At 50.9% G+C, this 25,041-nt stretch overlaps 1 protein-coding gene across 10 annotated transcripts in view; it reads left to right on the top strand.

Moving 5' to 3' along the window:
- The first annotated feature begins 667 nt into the window (after window positions 1–667).
- ppp1r12a (protein phosphatase 1, regulatory subunit 12A) overlaps window positions 668–25,041 on the top strand; it is a 61,019-nt gene continuing 36,645 nt past the window's right edge. For all 10 annotated transcript variants that reach the window (XM_035425789.1, XM_035425788.1, XM_035425784.1 and 7 more), the window contains exons 1-2: window positions 668–995; window positions 24,409–24,539. In XM_035425789.1, the coding sequence (XP_035281680.1) occupies window positions 759–995; window positions 24,409–24,539 (368 nt within the window). In that variant the 5' untranslated portion in view covers window positions 668–758. The remainder of the gene's footprint in view (window positions 996–24,408; window positions 24,540–25,041) is intronic.

Here is a 25,041-nt window from a genome sequence, read left to right as displayed (position 1 = left end):
TTATAGCTTATTGGGGGCTCAGGGAAATTGGTTCTCAGCGCTGTACCTGGAGAACTCCTGTATATCCTGATCTTCCTTACAACCAAACCTATGAACTCCGTGATTTTGTCCTGAAACAGAAGAACCCAGATTTTTTTGTCTTTCACCATTTTCTTTGTCACTGAACGCTTCATTTTTCACAAAATGATTTAACTTCAATGACCAGGTGTCGCCACTTTCAGCATTCTGTACATCACTGATTTCAGAATTCAGTACTTCACTGATTTCAGCTATCAAATAATTCACAAAAAATGTAACCTGTTTCAAATATGAATAGTTCACCATGACACTTTACAGAAAATGAAAGCATTTTCAGAATCAGATTGTTGGCCCAAGTTTATACATGCTAGGAATTTGACTTGGTTTGGCTCATGTAGATCACATTAAACAAACCACAACAGCAGCCACAGCCGAACGTTATTATAGTAACTCATTAACATGCAGATATAGCCCAAACAGGAATAACAGAATTAGTAGCCTATTTATTTTGGTTATCGAAACCGATCTACAAGTGCGTCAGTTTTGTTGCCTCCACTGACGATGACGTGATACTGCAGATCTTAAAATGATGTCACCAATTTCTCGCGAGATGATGGAACGCGATTCCAGCCGCCCAGACGCCCTCCCCTCCCTCCTCTTCCCACGCCCCAGTGCGCTGTGGGATAGTGGCAGTATATCCTTTCCTCGGAGAGAGATAAGAAGCCGAGGCAGGAGAGGGGATGAAGATGGCGGACGCCAAGCAGAAGAGGAACGAACAGTTGAAACGATGGCTGGGCTCGGAGACGGACTTGGAGCCGCCCCTACTGAAAAAGAAGAAGACGAAGGTGAAGTTCGACGAGGGCGCCGTCTTTTTGGCTGCCTGTTCGAGTGGCGACACCGAAGAGGTGCTCAGGATGCTGGACCGGGGAGCTGACATCAACTACGCAAATGTGGACGGTCTTACAGCTCTACATCAGGTCTGTATGGCTAGCTTTCTGCTTAGTTCTCTTAACCCCTAACCTTTGCTAGCTCCGTTAAAGTCCAGGCTTGTTGGGAAAGGAGCGTCCGATGTGTGTTTACACAGTGCGCGCGGAAGCGTCAGCGGCGGACAGGGCCAACCTTGGGTTGTGTAGGCTCAATTTAAATGAGGGACAAAAAGCCGAAAAAGTCATATTTTGTCTGTTGGTTTACATTTCTCACATCTCGATGCTCGCTTTCGCTGACTACCCGAATCGAAAGGAGTGAACGTACTGGTAATATTTAGTCTTTGCTAGCTGGAAAACTGCAAACGGCTTGCTAGCTGTGTCAAGTCTGGTAGTTCCGTGGCTTGGGTGGTGTAGCTAAGCTAAGCTAAGCTGTATGATCTGTGCTGTAGCTAACTAGCTTCCTCTCTGTTGCTTTTGTTATGGACATCTAAGGCAATTGGCACTGACTACCTGCGAGCTTGAAGAAGTGCGAATATTTAGCCATGCCACGTAATTATGTCTTATTAAAAAGCATACAATACACAAGTGTCCGGCTAAGAAGCAAGTAAAGTGTAAGTTGTGGAGGAGGGAGGACGTTTGCACGCACAAGGTGAAATTTTGCTTGCAAGTCAGTTCATTGAAACGGGAAAGTTACAGATTCTTGCAAACATGCGAATGAGACAGTTGGCCTAATTTAGCTTATGGAATTGGTCAGTGACATTTTTATTTGTATAGAAATGGTCTCATTTCTGCTATTATGTTGGGGAGTGGTGCATTATCGTCGGCAATATTTTTAGCTTTACACTAGTTTTTCATGTGCCGCAGTCTTCGGAAGCGACAGGCTGTTGTTACATCAGTGCACTCGTTGTACTGCGAACTAACGTTAGGTAATTATTAGCTATCAAAACAATTATCGAAAAAGGTTTGTGTGATGTGGTTTTATAGTTGTTGTTTCAGCTGGGACTAGCTTACTATATATTCCAATTTGGTTCTGTCCGCAATCTAGCGTCTGACATTACACATATTTCCCGTGTGAAACTGAACATTTTTTAAACTAGATTGCATGCAAAAGCAGGACTAATTCAAATGCTGCACTACTTGACTTATTTCAGGTATTTGTTTTGCTAGCTAACACTGTATTCATCTACTTGTTTTTACTCATATCGAATTGCAGTGACAGCAGTCCTGCTGAGGTGTGCTGTTGATAATTGCGAAATATTTTGTAATGCTAGCCAGCTCGTATACATCTTCTGAAAGAATGCCCTTTAGTTGTATAGAAACCTCCACATTCCATTCAAGGGGGTAACACATCAATGTAATTGCTTTCGCTTTAGGTTAGAGGCCAGAGGTGCTTTACAAAGAAGACCAAGAATCAAGCGTGCTGTTCGTACTCTAATATCAAATCGTTGAGATTGTTGGCGAGGATAAATATCTGTTATTACTGTAAAGAAATGTGATTGACGTCATGACCCTGTCTGTTTGTAAGTTACGCTCGATTTGAAGATACCGATTATGAATTCAATCGTCAATTAAATCTAAACCCTCCAGTGCAGACTATTAGGTTTGGTTTCTTGTATGAGGTTATGTCCAAGGGGGCTAACGTTAACTAGTTCGTATGTGACGCGTGTGACATGAGACAAAACTACGACTTTTATTCCTTCGGTGATGAAGTCATCGTTGAAGCTGGTGTCAGTCCACGGATAGCTTTAAGGACAGCCGTGTAAAACTTGAATCATCGGTTGGGGATACTTCATAGCTTTTACTTTAGCTACCAGAGCTGGAGTTGTGTGCTAAAATTAGCAGGGATAATAGTGCAGGACATTTCACTTGAATGGAGGTCAGGAAGGTGAAAGAGCAGAAGGCCCAAGCTAGCACGTGCATTCCGTCGGTTTAAGATGATCATTTGCATATATGCGCAGGCAGGATGTTTGGCTATAAAATGAAGCGCTCTGTACCGCCTCAGTCTTGGCGCGTGTTGGGACGTTCACCTCCACGTTGTCGTCTTGGTCGTGCTGTGAATGTGTCCCGTGGTTCTGCAGATAGTTTGTAGGGCCACATGGGAATGCCATCGCAGCTGTCACTTGTTGGGCATGTGCGTAGCTGCATCAAATACATCAGATTCTGAACTCGGTGTGGTGGCTGCATGCTGGTTCCTGCTATTCTCTTAACGGGGCGAGAGGACTCACTGTAACAGAACTGCGCATTCACACACACAGGCTTTTGGAAAACAGAACCGGGCTTTGTCTGATAAAATGCATCAGCTCTCTTTTTTTTTTTTTTTTTTTTTTTTTTTTTTTTTTTATAAATTGCAGCCCTGAAGGGATTTGCTGTTTGCCGTTTTTTGTGACACATTCACCATCGGTTTCTGTGCAACAGCGTCTCTTCTGGCATGCGCCAGAGAAACGAGAGAGTGGCCTGTAAGGTTTTTTTTTGTGTGCGTGTGACCTCCTTTAAAATCTCTGGCGATGTCATCCTCTTGCTCACTGTGCAGGAGCCCCAGTTTGCTGAGCGGTGCGTCGGTCCGTTTCTCAAAGCGCTGTGGGGGGGGTCCCGGGACAAGGGCGTCGCGTTGCGTTTCGGGTTTTCATTGCTGCCGCCGTCTTCGTTGCTGCACGAGCAGTTCGGCTCTGCGGGCCTACTCCCGGATCTCCCAGCTTTGGAAGTGACCTCCCCTTCAGTTCATCGTGGGGATCATTCTGTTTTGTTTCTTGAGTGACCTCGCTGAGGTTCACGGAAGGTTCCATCGCAGGCCTTTCTTTCTGTGGACGGGAGGCCGGTGGAAGCGGCCCGCTCTCGAAGCGGGACGGCGTGCCGGTTCGCTCTTCCACACGCGCTTGCAGAATGAGACCAGCCGGCTCGTTTTGGACCCCTTTCCCGGAACGAGCGGAGCGGGGAAGGAATTTGGAGGACAGCTGAGACTCCGGCGTGCGCGTCTGCTGTGGCCCTGAGCTGTCACTGTGTGTGTGTGTGTGTGTGTGTGTGTGTGTGTGTGTGAGAGAGAGAGAGAGAGGCCGGCTCGCAGCGCTTTTGCTCATTTTAAGAAAACGCAACCTATTATCACTATAAACATGGCCAGCATAGTTTTTACCAAATTTCTTTCAGAAAGGAGAAAATTGTTCCTTTTAATGGGGACTCTTTTCATCATGTCAGTGCCATGCATTTACATTCAATGCTTCGCACGTATTGAAAAAGCAATTGCTGTCACTTCATAGCGTTGTTTCAGTAAAATGTACGAAGGCCAGGTTCATCATAATGATGAGTTAAGCTGCCCAAACTAACAGTATGTCTCTGACTTGTTTTAATAGTTTTTTTGGACAACAATGGAGTTCTATGACTTCTGGGATATTGGCTGTATCTGGCGTTGGCTTGAGGGACAGTCCTTTTTGGTAGGATAAATTCATTGTAGGTTTTGGTATTTTTGTGAGATGTCGATCATTAGAAAAATATAAAATGACGCCTTAACCTTTGAAGGAGCAAAGGGCAGGAGGCAGTGAGGGGATTTCAGTTATAAGGCGCTAATCTGTGGGTGGGGGAAGGGTAGGGTCGGGTGTGACGGCGATCTGCTCGGTCCAGGTGGGACGTCTCTCCAGTCTGCGTTGGGGCTCATGCACTACCGTCTGACTGCACCTCTGGTCCCCCGCTGTCCTGTTCTGCCAGTTATTCCAGAGAGTCTCCACTGAGGATCCCTGCTCCTCAAGGCCTGAGGATTTAAAATCTGTTGAGCACCTAAGAGCAGGTAGACCTACACTGACAATGCGCAGGGCTATTCGAAGAAAGCACTGAGGTTCAGTAAGAGCCAGCAAACCTTCACATGCCGTTAAATGGTTAAAGAACCGACCTGCAGTTAATGTAGGCTACCTGAGGCAAAGATTTAACAAATTGATCAAATGCGCTGTGTGGCTCTGTGGACCTGGCGGGTCTATATATACTGCCCCCGGAGGTGTCCCTTAAGCTGCAGTCCCAGGGGGGGGGCGCCTCTGAGTTGGGCACAGGGCGCGAGTGGCTCCGGATTTCGGGTGGCTTTGTGCCCCGAGCCCCTGGCGTGACACCAGAGGTAATGCCCAAGCCCGCCCGCCCACCCGCCTGCCTGCCTGCCCGTGATTCACTCTCTCTGGGCTTCAGCGTCACAAAAACAACCACAACAGGAAACGACAAATCACTGCCCACTTTTGAGCTGCTTCTACGAGTGGACCTGAAGTGCCTGAAGTCATATCTCTGGGCCCTGTTTTGATAGCTCTGAACTTCCACCCCCCCCCCCCCCCTTAAGATATCTCTTGTGGATTACTGTTAAAAAGAGAAGAATCCACGGTGACGTGTAGAAATCGCTATTCATAGTCGGAGTTGAGCCAAAGTGCCCTGACTATTTACATTTAGAATCCTCTTTTTTTTTCAAAAAGATATCATGGAAAGTTCTTTCTAAACCAGCTGGGGGGGAAAAAAAGTACATTTTTCGCATAGTTTGTCCTAGAAAGAGATGGAAAATTCACAGTGTGATTATTTTGTTGATCAGCTACATCAAATAGGCATTATAACCGTATTTTATATGGTACTAATTCCAAATAAAGGCTTTATTTGCTGAAAATTCACTCATTGGGTCTTGATCAGTTAGCATAGTCAGTGTAGGCGTGCTTGAATTTTCCACACAGCACAGAGTGTCGTATTGATAAGGTGTGATGCAAAGAGAAGTCCTACTAAGAGAGACCCCTAATGGTGGTCCTGAACCTCTGTGTTGGGCCGGTGTGGGGGTGTTGCAGCGGTCCTGAGCCCCTGTGTTGGGGCGGTGTGGGGGTGTTGCAGCGGTCCTGAGCCCCTGTGTTGGGTCGATGTGGGGGTGTTGCAGCGGTCCTGAGCCCCTGTGTTGGGCTGGTGTGGGGGTGTTGCAGCGGTCCTGAGCCCCTGTGTTGGGCTGGTGTGGGGGTGTTGCAGCGGTCCTGAGCCCCTGTGTTGGGCCGGTGTGGGGGTGTTGCAGCGGTCCTGAGCCCCTGTGTTGGGCCGGTGTGGGGGTGTTGCAGCGGTCCTGAGCCCCTGTGTGGGGCGTTGCAGCCCGTAGCAGAGGAGCTGGAGGTTGTGAATGAGCGGCAGAGAGATGTGGAGATACAGGCCGGGTGGGTGACATTCCGGTCAGCCATCCGATTTGGGCGTTCCTCACACTGCACACAGGAGAGGCTGCCGCGAAAAGAGTGCGTTTCCCCTCATTACCCTCTTTCCCCCCTACGCGCACGCACACACACACTCAGACACGCACGCACACACACATACACACACACACACACACACTCAGACATGCATGCACGCACACACTCGCACTCACACACACTCAGACGCGCACACACACACACACACTCAGACACGCACGCACGCACGCATGCACACACTCGCACTCACACATACACACACACACTCAGACACGCACGCACACACACACTCAGACACGCACGCACGCACGCATGCACACACTCGCACTCACACATACACACACACACTCAGACACGCACGCACGCACACACTCAGACACGCACGCACACACACACACACGCACTCGCACTCGCATACACACACACACACTCGCACTCACACATACACACAGTCTCGCACACACACACACTCACGCACTCGCACACACACTCACGCTCGCACTCGCGCACACACTCACACACGCACACTCACACTCACACTCACGGCCTGTCTTAAGAAGCCCTCTACACACCAGTGATGTTTTTGATCCCATCTGATCGATACCCCTTTTTAAAATTGACGAATGCTTTACCAATATTTGACTGAAAGTGTGGGCCGTATCTGAAGCCTGGTAAACTTTGTGAAAACTGTGAGTCCACAGGATGGATCTACCGTATGTGCCACTGAAGTGTGTCGTGGAACCTTTTTAGAAGGTTGATATCAAGACCTCACATAAGGCTAGAACGATAAATGTCCATTGTGCTGAAATGTCAGGAGCAGCATACATTTCCCCTTTTCCCCCTGTTCCCTATTTCATAGCTGCTTAAAATACCATCAGAAATGAACACATTTTTGCCCTTTAGTTACCTAGTTGCAGGGCAGTTGCAGATGTTCAACGCTTCACACATGCAACAACTGCTGCCTGATTTCAGCGCGTCTGCAAACAGGAAGTGCCATAACTTGCTTAGTGACCACCGCTGCTCTGTCAGTCTTTATTTATGGGCCTAAGCCTTCCCGTGAAATTAATCCTGAGATGGACCCAACCTGCCCGCCACGTTCTTATTTTCTCCTTGGCAGAGCTTCACGTCATGACATAATCATCTCTGCCTTGCTTTTAAACCAATCCTGCTCAGTTACATTGCAGCAGGGCAGCTCGGCTGACCAGTGGAGCAACTGCTAGGATGTTGCTCGATTGGTCTCCCAACCGCTAGGATGTTGCCCGATTGGTCTCCCACCGCTAGGATGTTGCCCGATTGGTCTCCTAACAGCTAGGATATTGTCGATTGGTCTCCCAACTACTAGGCTGTTACTCGATTGGTCCCCCACCGCTAGGATGTTGCCCGATTGGTCTCGTAACAGCTAGGATGTTGTCGATTGGTCTAACCGCTAGGATGTTGCCCGATTGGTCTCCTCGGATCCCTTTGAAAGGCAAACCTGGAGGAATCCTGTTGCATCCGCGACCTGAGGAATACCCGTAACTTGATCGGGCTCCTTTAAGACGGGCGGGATTCCAGGCACACCTCGTGTCATCATGAGCTCTGCTTCAACTGCCATCAGGAGTGCGATGCCACTCGCTTCTTGGCTGTAAACTGGAATGCCTGCAATTAAGTAGCCTGTGTTGTATTCAAGGGGGGACGCCGGGCCTGAATTTGGCAAGGTTACGAGTTCAGACAGGAATGGCTGTCGCTCCAGTGAGTAAGATTCTTCACCTTGAACAGCTTCGGGGAAACGTACAGCTTAAGTGAAAAGGGTTTTCAGGGAAATGGTTGCCCTGGATAAGGACGGCTGCTGAACACGGCCTGTTTTTTTTAAACTTAAAGCAGGTTAAAGCCAGACTATGCTGTGAGTGGTGAACGGTGTAGCCCAGCCCATTAAAAAATGGAATAATATCAGTGGACATTTTGAACACTTAAGCTGTAAACTCTTTTTCTGTGGGGGAACAGCGAGGGGATGCCACCGGGTCAACACGGGGTCGCCCAGTCCCGCTCGAAAGGGGCGCGAGGTGAGACTTGAAATAATCCCCAGGGCTGAGTTGGTCAGAAACGTGATCGTGGACGAGCAAACTCACTTTTTGGTCTTATTGTTTGTTGGCTGCCGCAGACCTCTGTGTCCTTTCAGGATCATCAAAGGATTGGGGTTCGAGGAGTGGATACTCGTTCACTTTCTCCCAGAACCCTTTGCAGCACGTTTAAATCAGGACTTTAAAGAACACGTGGCAGTACTTGGCGTGTGAATGACAGCTTATCTGAAAATATCATCTTAATACGTGGCCTGCGTTTGATTAGCGCTGTAGGTGGATTCTGAGGGATTTGTCAGGGGAAGCCCCAGGGAATGTGTTCAGTTGGACAAACCAAACACCCCCCCAACCCAAGGCACAGTGGCACTCATGAATTCTTAGAACATTTTGTCAGATGTCTTCAACAGGTTTTTGTTTCCTCATCAACCAATTCTGTTTGCTGTTTTAAATTCATGTTCTATGGAAGAGCTCGTTGTAAGTCCCATTGTTCCCCGGTAGATTGAGGTTCTCTTGAGTGACAATTTGAACTCACTGACGTGTTTTTGTTTTGACATTATAATCTTGGGGAAATTATTTCTGGCTGGCTCAGAGTCAACCCAAATACAGAGCACTTGTAATCAGACAGGGATCTTATGCTTAGTAATTCCTGGTGATCGGCTGTTCTTCCTGAATTGCAAGAACAATTTTATTCAAGTGTCATAGTTTGGAATGCATCGCTGGATTACGCTCTATGAGCATTTTGATCTTGCTTTTCCTAGCGGTCACAGGTTTGATTCCCAGGTAGGACACTGCCGTTATACCCTTGAGCAAAGTACCTGCATTGCTTCAGTATATATCCAACTGTATAAATGGATGCAGTGTAGGCCTAAATGCTGTGTAAAAGTTGTGCAAGTTGCTCTGGATAAGAGTGTCTGCTGTGTGCCTGTAATGGAGGGAAAGCCAGCAGCTGCCCTTTTGCACCTGGAGGGGAGTGAGTAATGCTGTAATGCTACGTGTTTCAGTTTTGCACAACACCGGATTGATGCATGAGGAACATGTAATGACATCATCGGTGGTTTGCTTTATGTGTATCATTCATTCATTGCACCACTTTATACCAATTTTTTGGTTTAACGCCAGGTCGGGTCGTCTGACTCTTTAAGTAAAGAACTGCTGACTTAATTTCTCCGTGAGTTGGGGATCACTTGGTATCGGTGCATCCCTTTAAAAGAAGAGACCCTTGAGATGTGACCAGGTTGTGTGCACAGTGCCTCCAGTCTGCCGTTAGTCTGAACGTTAATGTATAGATTTGGAAAGTGGCAGGCAGCTGGAAAATTGGTCCCAAAAGCCAAGGCAGGCATTATCGCAGGTTGGAACTGGCTTGTGTGCGGCTTGCTTACTCTGCAAAATTCCTGAAAAAAAAAAAAAAAAAAAAAAATGAAGAGAACAGTCTTTTTACGAGAGAGGTAGGCACGTACTCCAGTGAGTGGAGCGCTCCTAACCTGAGTCATGCCCCATTAGGAAAGATAACTCTCACAGATCTCCTGTCACTGTACTGGCTCTGTCATACCTGTATCGTTGCCAAGGCAACGACTCATTGCTGCCTCATCTCCCGCCCTCTGACACCTTTGATTTCCTTTGAGGATGGGGCCTCCAAAATGGCCCAGATTCAGATTCAGGCATGTTTCTGTCTTTGGAAATCTTTTGTAAAAGGAGAATGAAAAAATTATTATTGTTATTTTTGTATACAGTATGGTGTATACTTGGTTTAATTGATTATGTATTGGCATTCGTAAAATTGATAGCAAATGTTGTTCCTAGATCAGAGTATTTTGATAGATAAATCAAGAAGTTTTCACAATTTGTTTTATTCCCTTTGTCAAACTCTTTGTTTTCTGGTCCCAGTAGTGTCTTTGCCCTGAGCTTGGGCTTTTTGTGGAGGTGCTGAAACCTCTGGGTCAAAGGGCCTCCCCAGCGAAGGGCAAATTTCCATCAGAAAATAAACTGCATTCCATCACAGTCGCCGGTGTCTTGCACGCCACACCCTTTCTGGCTATGCAGCTCTTGCCCTGCTATGCCATTTCCTCACTGGTTTTGACATTCGTCCCAGTGCTTGGCTGGCCTCGCTGGTACGGCATAACCTGCAGACTACAGACCCCGTGGTGGCACGCCAGCGTTTGGCACAGATAAATGAAAGTTTATCTGTGCCAAAGTTGGCCACTTTTTCTTTTGTGTTTGGAAGCTAGCCTATATTAAGTTGTTCTCTGTTCACAAAGAAATCACTGACATTTTGTTGACGGATTATTCATGAATCATCACTGTGCTGTCCATCGAATTGTCATTTACTTGACGCGTTCAGCTAGACCTTTGGAATTTCCTTTTTTTCCTCAAACTGAACTTTTTAGTTCCCTAAAAAGCTGCTTATTCTGCATGTAAAGTAGAAGTTTCAAGACCTGCTCACGATTAGCAGATAACATCATTTGGCACCTGCTTCTTTGTTCTCACTTTCTCTCCGAAGTCTATGTTCAGTAAGAGAGGAGTCGCCTGATTGGTCATTCCAGCGTTTGACCTCAGCGAACCTCGTGAGTTCATCTTGGGTGGTTCCACCGTGTTCTCAGGCAGCCTCGTGAAGTGTGGCTTGCTCCACGCCTCCGAGGGGACCCCGTGCTTTTGGCCGAGGGGAACACACTGCCCTGCGAATTGTGTGGGACACGGAACACCTGACCTTTCTGGTTCTCCTCGCTGCTCGATCGAATTTGGGCGTGGAGTTGAGCTGTCTGATGAAAGGCCCGTTGGAATGGGACTCCTTGGGCCGTTCTCTGAAAGGTAATTAGGGGTTGACCTCCAGGGGGCCCTTAAAGGCCTTGAAAACCCTGAATGTTTTGGGGGAATGGGGAAAAATTCAATGCGGTCGAAGTCCTCATAAATCATAATTTCCCTCCCAAACTGAGTAATATAAAACAGTTTCAATGAAATTGTGTCAACGTTCTCTTCTGAGAAGCACACAACCATGGAAGTGTTGTCTGCATGTCCGGTGAGGTAAATGGACCACTAGCAGCCCTAACAAACCCTGATGTTCTCAGGAGTGTTCAGTACCAGTGGCTGTCGCAGCTCAGCACAGGAAAAAGAAAGCTTGCAGAGGGAAGGTGTTCTCTGTGACGGTTCTGGCTCTAGCCGCCTCTCTCCAGTGACCTCCTTTGAGGAAAGCGTAGTCTGCATTCCATATGATTTTTGAGAGTTTATATGCATTTCAGTCGTACAGTGCTGCTTGAATCTAATTTAAATTTGGGGCATTTGCTTATTGTTTAGTAATGGTAATTTTCCATATTAGTTCCGTTTTCCATATTTGGCTGTCTTTACTGAAGAAAAGAATGCCACTTGCGTCTTGAGCGCGTAGGCTCTCCCAGAAGCGCACTAAAATTAGCCGCTCTGACTTGTTTGTGTTGGGCTCTTGTCAGAGCGAGGGAACAATGGCTCCAGAACAGGTCCGCCCTGTAGCTAAACCATTACCTGCGCTCTGTAAACAGAGGAGGATGCGGCCGTGTGCCACGCCCCGCGCCCCCGCACCCCCGTACCCCATGCCCTGCACCCCACGCCTGGCGCCCCCTCTCTCCTCCGCTCCAGGATCAGCTCGGGCATCAGGTGGCAGCTCCCGGACGTGGCATTGACACCTCTGCTCTGTCAGTGCAAGACCATCGTCTCCACACTGGGAATTAGTATTTGCATTGCTTGCATTTTGCACTCCCCCCCCCCCCCCCCCCCCAAAAAAAATAAATGAATATGATGATAAAAAACAAATAATAATAAAGTAAGAATTTTTTTGCATTCTTATTTATAGGAGAAATGACTTCAGTAAAAGGGAGAAAAAGAGTTTGGGGTATTTTTTTGTGGAGGGTGTAATAGGAAATTTACTTTGCTGTCTTAGCCAGAGAGTGGGAGCAGCAGGGCGTGAGCCTCTGGCCTGTCCTAATGGCATTGATCCGTTTGCCTTGCTGCAGAGAGCCATTGTGACGTCAGCAGTGAAAACTCCCGCGAAGCCTGAGCCTTTAATTACAGGTTACAGGGCTTCCCCCCCCCTCCCCCCACACACACACACACGCTAATGAGGAAGGAGCGCATTATCCTCACACAGTACGCGCTCTCCTCCTCCTCCTCCTCCTCCCGTCGGCACAGCTGTCACGTGTGCCGCGCGGGCCAATCACGGGCGAGCGCGGGCCCACACACCTCACAGTGTAAACGGGGGGAGTGCAGGTGCGCTTGTGACTGCGGTCTCCGCGCGCTGTCAGAACGGCTCCAGGCGTTGGACGCCGCTCAAGCCGCCTGCGCTCGATTAAAGTTTCCAGGTGCCGGTGACTGATGTCACCGTTCGTCACGCCGCTGGGCGTGAGAGGGACCGCGCCGCCCCCCCCCCCGCGTCCCAGACGAGGCTCCGGGTCCCCGAGCCGAAAAAACGCTCTGCCTGCAGTGTCACTTTCCCTCGCTGCATAATTAACGATCCGTAGGGTTCATTCGATCGACGCGTTCGTTAGAGGTTTCCCCCGAAAAAGGCCGGCACAAGCCCGGAATGTCCTGAGTGAGTTTACGTTCGCTGGGGCGTAGCGAGACGCCCCCAAAAGCGTAGCGCTTCCTGCCCCCAAAAATCACAACCGCAGTGTGACCACAATAGCTTTTTTTTTTTTTTTGGTACCGTGTTTTTGTTACGTTTTTAAAAATGAATTTACGAGCGCCTGGGTGTCACCGGTTTGACTGATGTGTGAGTCCAGCGTTTGAGGCGGAGAATTGTGGGAAGGAAAGATTTTGGGGCAGAAGAGGAACAGGAAGTGGCTGTTTATTTTTCTGGCTTCCTCGCGAGCGGTTTGAGCAGGACGCTCTCTGTCCCGTCCCGTCAAGAAGCCGGCTTTCATCAGTGCGGCCCCCTGAAACCCCCCCCCCTCCCCCGCCCCCCTCTGTTTGATCTGCCGGGACCGCTTCCATAAAAGTACACTGGCTGCTTCTGCTGACCCAAAACACCAACCGTCCGGGACGTGCTTCTGCAGGGAGAACCCGCGCCCCCACGCAGCCGAGCAGGAAGCGCTGCTCCGTCCGATAGTCATCTGCCCCCCCCGCCCCCCCCCCGGCTGGGTTATGTGGGTTGAGCTTGCCTTGCGCGGCTGCGGGCGGGCTTGTGCTCCACACAGTTAGAGACGGGTCATGGGACCCGCACCGGGCACCGCGCCGGGCAGAGCTGGCGCACCGCGCAGAATTAGCGTAGCCGCAGAGCGTAGCCGCGGAGCGTCGCGCTGAAGGAAACGCATCCTCACTTTTAACCCCTCCAGTCCCGCAGCGGGGCCAGCGGCCAGCAGCAGGGGGCCGAGTGCACTGATGAAGGGATGTTTGAGCGCTGAATCACACTGAGACTCTTTCGGCCTGAGAGGGCCTGAGGGGCAGTACCGCCTCTCCTGCACCCCTTCTGTCCTGGTCTTCCTCCCTCCCGGGTCTTCCTCCTGGTCTTCCTCCCTCCCGGGTCTTCCTCCTGGTCTTCCTCCCCCGGCCCCCCGGCAGTTAAAGGGCTGGGGGAAACTGACCGGGGCCCCTGAGCGCCGCTTTTGTTTTGGCTGCCGAATATAAACCCGAATGAAATGTGCAGGGACCGTCTCTGTACGTCTTTTTTTTTTTTTTTTCTCCCCCTCTCCTCCTCCTCCTCCTCCTTTCCCCTCCTCCTCCTCCTCCTGTGCGGGTCTGCTTTTTCCATGGGAATCCCAGGGCCATATATGGTCAGCAGCAGCAGCAGCAGGAGCAGCAGCGGCGGCGCTCTTCTCTCTGCCAGGCACTCTGTGAGCACCCCGGGCCCAGGCTCCTCCGCGCTGGAGAAGCCCAGCTGCTGGGCCCCTGGCTGCTGACACCCTCTGCATGGCCCCCCGCGGGAGCACAGGGGCTGCCTTTTAGGCCCGGCCAAACAGAGGAGAGTGCACACACACAGGCACACACAACACACACAACGCACGCACACACACACACACACGCATACACGCACTCACACATGCAGCATGCACGCACACACACGCACACCCAGTATGCACACACACACATTTGCGCAAACACACATGCGCGCACACACACGCACTCACAGCACACACACAGGGACTGTAACAAGGAATTCCTTTTGTGGAAGTGCCCGCATTCTCCTCTGCCTATGACATCACGGGGGGGGCGGTGTTCCCGGCTGATCTTTGAAACTCTGAGGCCAGGGTGTTACTTATCTGGGAATTTCTCCACTGGTATGTTACACGAGGACTCGGCCCTGCGAGCGTGGGGTGGCTGGAGAAATGGGGGGGTGGGGGGGGCGTTTGGGGGGGTGGGGGTGGGGGAGAGGGTGAGCGTCTGGCTGTGGCCTGAAGAAGTGGTCGTTCTCTGTGCCCTGCTTGCTTTATATGGGAAAGCTGATCAGATCCGGCTTTTTTAAAAAAGAAAGAGAGGCCCTCGCTCTCAAATTCAAAGTCCGTCTATTCTTTACCGCCTCATAATTAGAAGCTGACTCATAAAACAGAGTTTTGCTTTTCTCCTGCTTCCTGAAAAGTTCATGCACTTGACAAAATGTTGTTTCATCTGTGTGTGTGTGTCACTTACTGAACTAGTGAAACCTGCTGTCTGCCTCCGATATGATGCTGCTGGTTTAATTTCTGCGAACCGCGATAAAGGCTTTATCAAAACACACGAGCAGATACAGGAAGTTATGGAGAGTACAGGACACTCCGAGCCAGTGGAGAAGCACAGCAGATCACAGATCACAGATCTGCTCGGGCTTGACGTTTGTGTTCGTTTGTTATGGCCCCGCGCTTTTAAAGAGTCATTCGTAACGGTTTGTCGTGCCGTGCCTCCTAACTGAGATACTCAGTTGTGGGCATAATGTTCGTATTTGAGGCCTGCATTTTTTTTTGTGCGTTTACAAATGTAGCCTAAGCCTGTGAGAGTATATGGAGGGTACATGAAGATGAGCTGCTGTCACATTTTTTTTTTAAGAAAATTGAAGATGAATAGAGCCTGCTGCCTATTTTTGAAGCTTCGTAGTCCCAGAGCGGATACCTGTGTACCTCTGCCCCTCTAGAACCCCACCCTTCCTCAGGTCAATAGGCAGCAGCCCGTGTCCGCTGGAGTTCTCCTGCAGGACGGGGGTTGGGGTTGGAGGGACAGAAGGCTGGCGGTCGCGGCTCGTAAGACGCTCTTCGCTCATCAGGCTGAACGCGGCCCGCGGGGGCTCGTTTCAAACTAGGCCGCCGACCTCGTTCTAAAAATACAAGAAAAGCCTGGAAATTTCCTTTCAGCTGGGAAAGAGGAAAACGATAGCGAGCCCTCATAAAATGACTTCCTGTATGAGATGTTGGCTGTAAAACCTACATGCCTGTCTTAAAATTTAATTTCCAAATTTTGAATAGAACGTTCCCTGACCGTTATGGGAATGAGTGAAAGCTATATCCTGCGCACACAGAAAGTGTGCAGGAGTTGACAAACTTCATTCTCTGTTGGATTTTGCTGGGCTGTTTTTAACTGCTGTATTTACGGATTGAATAAGTTTATTGTGTCTTTTTGAATAGTTTTATGGCTTGTTTAAGCTCCACTGTGTCCAGAATGGAAAGCCTGCCTCTTGGGTCTGAAATGCTGCCACAGTTAGTAGTTGTAGTTGCAGCAATAGTGATCGGTAGTACCAGTAGCTGTAGAAATTGCATAATAATGCTCATTATGTTCTTGCTGCCTTTTCGTAGAATGGCGTTGTGTCTGTTTTCTGGCAGCCGGCAGTTCCATCGTTCCATTTTTATTTTTCATGGCCTTTATATTTCCCATGTAATGCGGAGAAATGTTTTTGTTGCCGTGGGTCAGCAAGCCCCTCTCTGTAGTCTACGGCATGGCCAAGGCTGTTTATTAGGAGGCAGCTGAGTCCCATCCCACTGTTTCATTTCTGTAGGATTCCGGTTGCTGCTTAGCTATGTTGCTGCAAGCCCTGTTTGCAAAGCTCTTTCTCCTGATGAATGCTCAAAAGGACCTGCCATCACTAGATACACTTATGCAACACCCTGACAAGGCTGTTGGTTTAAATTATAAAGATTAATGGGCAAATGATATAGATTCTGTTATGAAATTTTAGTCCTTTCTGAGAAAGAAGTGTAACATATGACTAACAGCATTGCCCTGTGGGGTCAGCGCTTGCTTTTGTAATCAACTCTCTCTTTCTCTGGGTCTCCTCTACACACTCTGAACGCACGCCAAATTATTAAAGCAATCTTTTTAAAATGAGAATTCCTACGACTGTTTGGGCGTCCTTTAGGTCCTCTCTTCCTTTTTCTCTGTTAACAATGCACATGTTATTGTTAAACTCTATGAGGGCTTAAGCTCTGAGAGCTGCATTATGTAATCCGCAGGCTAATTTGTGGATGTTGGTAATTAGCCTACATTTTGTTGTGGACTGAGAGATATAGGCTAACGACAGGTTTCCTGGACGAAGTAGTCCCAAAGATGGCGGACGGTCATAACGGAAAGGGGATACTTCCTCCCGGAGCTGTGTGCGGCGATAAGGCTTTCATCTGACAGGGCTTGGAAGAATGGGAGCGGCCCGAATTAGATTTATTCGGAGCGAAGCGGGGCGCGTTCTAAATTCGGCTACGCAGCTACGCCGCCGCGCTAAAAGCTGCTCAGTCACACCAGTTCAGCAGCTAGCGTTAGCATGTAGCGCATAGCGCGAGCACGTAGCGCCTAGCACATAAGCCTAGCGTTAGCATGTAGCGCATAGCGCGAGCACGTAGCGCCTAGCACATAGCGCCTAGCGTTAGCACGTAGCACGTAGCGCAGGCCTGTCTCAAAGACGGCTCAGCCACTCCCGTTGCTGGGGCCCCCTGAGCAGCAGTGAGGGCTAGGAGGAGGGCTCCGGGGCCTTATTTGTCGTCACGGCGATGGGCCACGTCGTCAAGGTGAGGGGCTGTCACTCACCAGAAGGTGGGGGAGGGGGGCGGAGCAGGAATGCGTGGCAGCTGAAGACGGGGCCCTGGAATTCCGGGCGTTCCGGACCGGCCCCTCCCCCAGCGCCGTCTCGCCCCCGCTGTCGGCCGCGCTCGAACCAAAGGTGCGCTTCTTTTTTTTCCTTTTCTAAAATGGCGCCAGGTGCTTTCGGTGTCAGGGCTGGGGGGGTCAAAGCGAGGGGGGGGGGGGGGGAGTACGCCAGGGACCCCTGGCTGTGTGGCGTTCAGCGCTCGGGGATGATAAGAGTTCTGAGTTTCCCCTCTCTCTGGGGTTGGCCCGCGGTGTGTTTTCATTGGCGGGTGTATGAAGATCCTCTCCGGCGAGGTGATAGAGTAGCGAAAGGTGGCGTCAGGGGGGTGTAGGTTTTGCTCCGTTGTCAGGGGCGATGTGCTCAGTGAGGTCGTTCGCCGCTTCGCACATCTTGTACCGCTCTGCAGGAACAGTGGAGAGGCGCAGAGCCTTTTAAAGTATGGAACAATCTGACTGCCCTTCTTCAAGTGGGTGTTGGGTTTAGGGAAATCCCATACGCACGCGCACGTGGCATCTCCAGGTGCCGAGTTGAAAATTTTTATTTTTTTAAAGATTATCAGTATTGTTTAAGAATAGCTAGCACGCTGCGGTAGGTTTCGCTTTCATAATTTTAATGTATTTATTCCATAAATTATCGTACCAAGTTTTGAGCCGTCAAAGGATTTTTTTTAAAATCAGGTACACAAACGATTTACAAATGATTCCCACTGAAGAGGCCTCCAGGGCTCAAAACGTTGCACGGTGATTTATGAAATAAATACATGTTTAAATGTTTAAATAAATAAATAATATAAATTAAATAATAGCTGGCCGTGAAGAGGGAGGGTGGCGGTAAGCCGCAGGAGACAAGACTTCATCTGTGGGCGGTTCTCTCTCTCTCTCTCTCTCTCTCTCTCTCTCTCTCTCTCTCTCTCTCTCTCTCTCTCTCTCTCTCTCTCTCTCTCTCTCTCTCTCTCTCTCTCTCTCTCTCTCTCTCTCTCTCTCTCTCTCTCTCTCTCTCTCTCTCTCTCTCTCTCTCTCTCTCTCTCTCTCTCTCTCTCTCTCTCTCTCTCTCTCTCTCTCTCTCTCTCTCTCTCTCTCTGTGGAAGGGGGAAACACACCCCAGTATGAGCTGTGCGAGTGACGGTCATGCAGTGACGTGTGCTGTGGGTGAATCACAGCCTTCAGTCCGAGCCGCCAGCTGTCGGCGGCAGAAGGTGCTTCGTGAGCACGACTGTTTTCGTTCTGTTACTAATAAGGTTCATTTCCGGATGCTTTTCTAATTAGCCTACATTTTGCTGAAGACTGAGAGATATAGGCTAGGCTAACGACGGTTTCCTGGATGAAATATCGCACCGTTCAGGCAAAGCGTCAGTAACAGAAGGTGGTTCGTGAGCAGGACGTCTTTAATTCGGTTAGCTTTTTGCAGATGTGCCTTTAGATGTGAGGTGTGGCGCTGTGCTGGTGCAGTCCAGGGCTGTGGCTGTTTGGGGGCCAGTCCAGCGGGCGGATTATGTAACCTGCGTAATGAATCCTGCTGTATCTATGAGTCATGTGGCCATGTAATTGCTGTCTGTGCTCACTTCCTGGTCCGCGTGTCCGAGAGGACGCTCGAAGGGCATCACTGCAGCTGAAAAGGTGACATCACTGCAACTTCCAGTCCTCCAACCCTTTTGCCCTTTTTTTTGGGTTGGGGGGGGGGGGTGGGAAGGAGGATGAAGTCCTCCTATACCGAGCTGTTTTTTTTTGACTGCTTTGCAAGTGTTTCCAGGCCTCCAGATTTTGAGTAGGTGTAGGCCTACTCTTTGGAAAGTCCTTTTGGAGAAACTCGGCAAAAACAGTTTCAGCGTCATCACAGGACTTCCTCGGGTCTCTTTAAAAATTGTTTTCTAGGTTTGTCACAAAAATCCCCCTGTGCGGGGCCCACCCGTGAGGTATGTGCCCTGGTGTGCCAGGGATAGGCTGGCTATATTTAACCTCCTCCAGCGCCCATCGCTGTGGCCGTGCGCGAGCACATGACCGCGGGGTTGGGGTCCACCGGTCGCCCCGCTGGCTGTGTTCAGACTGCAGCCATCAGGGAGCCGCACCGTGAATATGGAGCCAAAATGGAGGAGATCATTTTTTTAATGTGAATATGACAGAGATGTAAACAAACAGCTGTAAACATACCTGTGTATAAACGCACTGTTAATGATCTCGGTTGACGTGATGAAACGATCTGTTCCTGGTTTCTGAGCTTGAGCCCTCCGTGTGACCAGCACATCCGGGGTCCGAGTTCTGGCGCCAGTCCAACACTCCTGTCCCCCGACTGTCCGAGCGACCCCAACACGCTTTAAAATAAAGCCCTTTTCTTATTTACATTCACCTAGCGAGGGCCAACTTCTGTCCCGTTTCGGAGCCCGTCGCCACGGCAACTGCCCCGGACATCACTGAAACACTTTTTTTTTTTTTTTTTGTGGGGGGGGAGGGGGGTCCCTTTTGTGATGGGATTTCACCCCATCTCTCCCGCTTCGGCCCTGGGCCTGAGCCGCGAATTCCGCCGTGGTTATTTTGGGATTCGAGCGCTGCCTGTGATGGACGCGGCTTTGTTAGCGCTGCGGTCTTCTCCATGCTCACCCCGTGGAGTCTGGGCTGGTTTTACTGAGCTAATCTATAGATAGCTCAGGCCAATCGGCCGCTTGCTTGCGGGCATGTTTAACTTTAATAGACTGTGAAGTGAGCTGGGCCTCTCTTCAGGCGGTTAGATGTGCGATTCGGACCCATCCAGTGCCCCCCCCCCCCCCCCCCCCCCCACACACACCGGGTCTTACACAGGCCAGTAAAGAGCATGTCTGTAGACCCTACTCAACGCTACGCTCACGGGCATTCTGCGTTCTGCCATTTCTCCTGCGACACTCCTAAGACCGTGTTCCTTTCTCCCTCTGAATGAGATTTTCCAGAGGTCTAGAAAATCTAATCAAATCATGCCACATCAGATTTATTTGTACAGTGCAGTTCCTTACAGAAAACGCAGACGTCACAGACGCTCTTTCTCTGCCCCTCGTTTGGAGGAGACCAGGCCTGAACCCCCAGATAGACATGGGCCCAGCAATGTCTGAGGAAACTTCTCGCATAGCAGAAGGTAGGAAACGACACAGGAACAAGCTTATTTAACCCGCCCTTCGTGTATGCATATGGAGTGTGTTTGAGTTAAAAGCATTAAATGAAATGACTCCCCCTTCAGATTACTTCGCACCGCCGCCCACCTGGGTAGATACTGTAATCTGAGTCAGACCCCCCCCCCCCCCCCCCCAGCCGTGCTCTGTGAAGGTGTCAGGGCTCTGACGTCACCGACCAGCAAGAAGAAACAATATTTTATAAGTGGCTTCTAGTCTGGACGTGTGTCAGGATGTGTGAATGCTACCCGTAGAGACCGTGTGTGCTCGTTCATGCCCCCCCCCCCGAACGTTTTTCGGTTGTGACGGTTTGCTTTTAAAAAAAGTCACCTTAGCTTTTAGCAGTGGACCGTTGCGTATCGTCACCGGTGGAGCTTCAGCCTCAATGCGGCTTTTCATGCGAATCCTGGAGATCGGTTTTCAAGATGGCTGACGTGCTAGCTAGTTTAAAAAGTCAGTCAGCGGTGATGATGGTGCAGCCGATGGTGGCGGATTCCATCGCTGCGTTGAAGTCGAACTGAACGGGTCACTGCTCTCCTGCCTTCGGTAAGTCACTGCGGAGTGTGAATGTAGAATAAAGCGGAGTATTATTTCCCCCCCCCCCCCCCCCCCATTGTTTCCTTTCTCTGCTGTTGCCTGGGCATGTCATGCTGCGGGTTTTCTGTGGCATGATACCTGTGCTGAAAAATTCAGCCCTATAACAATGGGTTCATGGTATCGCTGAGCGACGCGAATGCACTGCTCTGAATGAATGAATGGAATGAGTCGATATTAGAGAACTGCCACACCTCAAAAAAAAAAAAAAAAGGCTGCAGTGTGCCAGTGCACTTTCAGTTTGTGTGGCCTTCCCACAAAAGCACTGTTAAGTTTGCTATTCTACATAACATGATGCAAACCTGCCGGCTTGACACAGCTCGGCTGCAGCCCTTCAGCATCGCTCCAAACAGAACACACGGTGGCGCTGTAGAGTTCAAAACACAAACTTTAAAAAGTTACGTGAAATCACTGTTGCTTTGCAGAGATTTTAAACTTGCTGCAGTGCCTGATCCCTTCACTGGAAACATGTATACGAACAGCATTGTGCATTCAGCCTTTCTACGAGTATCATGTGGCAAGTGTGGGGGGCTTAATGTTGACCCGTGTGGACTACATTTCCCACAATCCTCTCCTAACCTCTGGGTCAGAATTTTCCAGAAACCTGCACTCAGTTTCCCAGAAGTCTGCACTCTTGCCTTTAGAATAGCCTGTTTGAAGAAGCCGAATAAGGAGGCCTTGGGCCTTGTAGTTTAGGGCAGGGCCCCATCGCACCCGCTACACCACAGACAAGCATAACCCCCCCACCCCCCGCTTGGCCCCGGGCCAGCCCCGGGTCTTCAGAGCCGTCGGCGGTGCTAATTAAAGTCACACTCGCTGTGTGTAAATTCCACGCCGGCCTGGTGGGACGTGCCACGCTAAGCCGGGGGCGGAATTCTACACCGCGCCCACGCGGTGTCCGAGGGGGGGCGGGCGCTGGGCGTTAGCCGCGGGACCCCCCCAGGGACATTTCGGAGGGAGCTGCACGGTAGCAGCTGAAAAACCACACAGCCGTGTCTGGTCCCGTGTTCCTGGCCCGAGCGCCCCTCTGTCACGGGTAATTGGTTTGCCTGCTTTTTTGGAAGTGCGGTTGGGCAGTTGGGATTATGAACTGGGCCTGTGAACCCGGTTTGTTGCAGGTTTGGAACGTCCCATTTAAAATATTGACATTATACCCTGGAGCCAAGGTACTTTCCCTGAACTGCCTTGAGTAAATACTCATCTCTGTAAAGGGCAAACGTGTCAGAAAGGAGGAGAGCTGTGAAAGCTGCAGGCTCCTGTCCAGCTGCTTGTGTGCAGAAGCAGGTCTGCACCTTTGACACACACCTGGAAGAGGGCTAATAAAAGGAGCTGATAATTGTGTGTGGCTGGCCTGGGTTACACCCTCCCGCTCCCGCTCCTGCGCTTGTGCTGTTGTGATCGCGATCGCGTCGACGCTAGCCTCCGAGCTAACTTCACACGCAGCTTTTCGTTTCCTCGGGCCCTGTGCATTTGGCTGCCGCTCCGCGAACAAAAAAAAAACCCGCTCGCCCGGCAGCCGAACGCCGGGTGCCGTCGCCACGGGAGCCCACCGGCGGCTAGCGCGTGACCCGAGGTGACTGATCGCCGCGGAGACCGGCGTGTCCTTTGAAAACGGTCGTCCGGTGTTTTCCTGATTGGCGCCCCTGCTCTGGTTTGGGGTGGGGGTGGATGGGGGGGGGGGGGTACGCGTGTGTGCGCTGACGCCGCGCCGGTGACTCACAGATCTCCGGCGTGTGGAAGATGGAGCCGCGGCGCCGGCGGAACAGGTTTGAGCGCGGACGCGCTCACGCTCGCGCCGGCTCGGTCGCTACACGTCCGAGGGCTCCCGGAATGCCTGGCGTGGGCCTCCGGCTGCGGGAGAGCGGCGGCACGCTACGCGGCTCTGCGCTAGCATTCCGCGCCGCCGCAGAGGCTAACGTTGCCTCATCTCCTTTCAGGTCTTCACAAAAGGGACATATCTGTAGCGTCTTGTTGTGATTACAAAAAAAAAACTGCCCTTAATGCTCCACGGCGAGGAATGCGAAGCCCCTCCTCCTCTCAGCAGCATCGTTTTAACCCTTTGAAGGGCAGGGTTCTTGGAATGTTTCTCAGAATCGGGAAGTCAGTGTTCTGGAGCTCTGCTGCTTCAGAATCACCAACGCCGATTGTGACATCAGCGTCAGAATGTTCCGATGAGAACGTTCTAATCGCACGTTTGTGATCTTTTAAACGTCAGCCTGTCTCCGGCCCCTGCGTCGTGTTCAGGCGGGGGTAGGTGCTACAGAATGCAGCTTTTTTTTTTTTTGCCTACGTCTCCACCGGCGGCTGCTGCGCTGGCAGGGCCCCTCGGGCACCTTTAGCCATCGTAAACACGGCCGGATCAGCAGCAGGAGGGAGGTCTCGGCGCGTAGGCGGAGGTTCTGTTAAACGCACGTGACGCACAGGTGAGCGAGCTAGCGCCGCCTGCGCTAGCCTCGGGGCGCATAGCTGCTCCTCGGCCTGGGAGATGGAAAAGAAAATGGGGAGCAAAGCTGTCTGAGAGCATAAGGTACAGAAGGCATTGGGGGGGGGGGGGTCTTACTCAGGAAAGTTTCCGGAAAAGGCTTGTGCTGACCCCCCCAAGTAGTTTCACAATTCAGAACGGGCCGCACGGACACCTTTACCAAGAGAAAGATTTGCAGACTTGTTCGTGAGTTTAGTCGAAATATCCTGAAGCAGTTTTGAAGTGGAAAAGGAAGTGCATAAATTATTTTAGACTGCAGGCTAAAATTTGACAAATGTTCACGAGGTGTAACGAACCACATAACGCAGGTTTCCTAGCTGTTGGTTTTGAGAACATCGGGCTTAACTGGACCGGCCCTTTGGAGATGGCCGGTGAAACGCAGAGGCCAAGTGCCCGGTCAACAAGCCCCTGTGCATGCTGGGGCCCTGCGGAAGTGGGGCGGAGCCTATGGTGCGGTGGGCGGAGCTCCGACTGCCTGGGGTGGGGGGGGGGGGTGGGATTCGTAGGAGGTGGTCTGCACCTGGCCCTCCTCCTCCTCCCTGTCCTCCGGCAGATGGTCGGGCGGTCGAGCCGTGCGGACAGGCTCTCTCTCCCTCTGCCCATATACGGTGCGGTGAGCCGCCCAAATTTGGGCAAGGACTCGGACCAGATGGCCATGCGTGGCAGGCCAGTGCTGCCATGGCAACCCGCAGGGTTTACAGGGGCTTGCTGAGACGGGGAGGGTTTCGGGAGGGGGGGGGGGGGGGGGGACTTAGTTGGTTTATGCTTATTATTTATTGATATTAGCGTCATTTCATACAACGTTATTAATAGTGCTCGCCTACACTCGCCTTCAGGATGTCTGTCTGAAAATGAAAGTCATTGCACCATAAATAAAATAATTTTTTGAGGCCTCTGTGATGAATAACATTTTTTAGCGTGGTAGTTTTAAAGGACCCTATGCAGACTGATGAATCTGTTCTCAGTGGTTTGGGGGGTCTGTTTCTGATTCCCTTTTTTCCTAAAACGTGTCTCTGTGCTTTCCAGGCCTGCATAGACGATAACGTGGACATGGTGACCTTCCTGGTGGAGCACGGGGCCGGCGTCAACCAGCCGGACAACGAGGGCTGGATCCCGCTGCACGCCGCCGCCTCCTGCGGCTACATGGACATCGCCCAGTAAGGCTCTCCCTCTGAAACGCAGCCCAGCGCTGACCTTTATCAGGCTGTTGTGTGGCTTTCTCCCTTACGCCACACCTGAGTGAGGTCTGCCGTGCTCCCTCCGGGCTGGCCCCGCGCGGGGCTTCCGGGTGCTGGAGTGTCGACCGCAAAAAACGCAGCCGGACTCCAGAGCGATAAACCCCCCGACCCAGAAGCCCCGCGAGGTCGCGTTTCACCCGCGGTACCGCGCTGTCGTGGCGGCCTGTCCGTCCGTTCTCTCGTTTGTGACTCCAGTCTGGAAAAAGACTGAAGCGCTTTTGAATGAGCTTAAGGCCATCAGATACCCCCTCTGTTATGCGACTGCACTGGTGTTGGACCGATGCTGCTTGCTGGTATCGGTATTAGGCCAGTCCTGCCCCTTAAATTTGAGCAGCGCGTTGGCGATGGGAGGATTAAGGCAGTTGTCCGACCTCGGTGTCACGGTGTGTAAACAGTGCGGTAAAGTGCGTTAAGACGAACC

This window comes from Anguilla anguilla, chromosome 7 (assembly GCF_013347855.1).
Source record: "Anguilla anguilla isolate fAngAng1 chromosome 7, fAngAng1.pri, whole genome shotgun sequence".
NCBI classification, from domain to species: domain Eukaryota; kingdom Metazoa; phylum Chordata; class Actinopteri; order Anguilliformes; family Anguillidae; genus Anguilla; species Anguilla anguilla.
The sequence above is the reverse complement of the archived record's forward strand: the minus strand, read 5'-3'. Positions and strand labels throughout refer to the sequence as shown.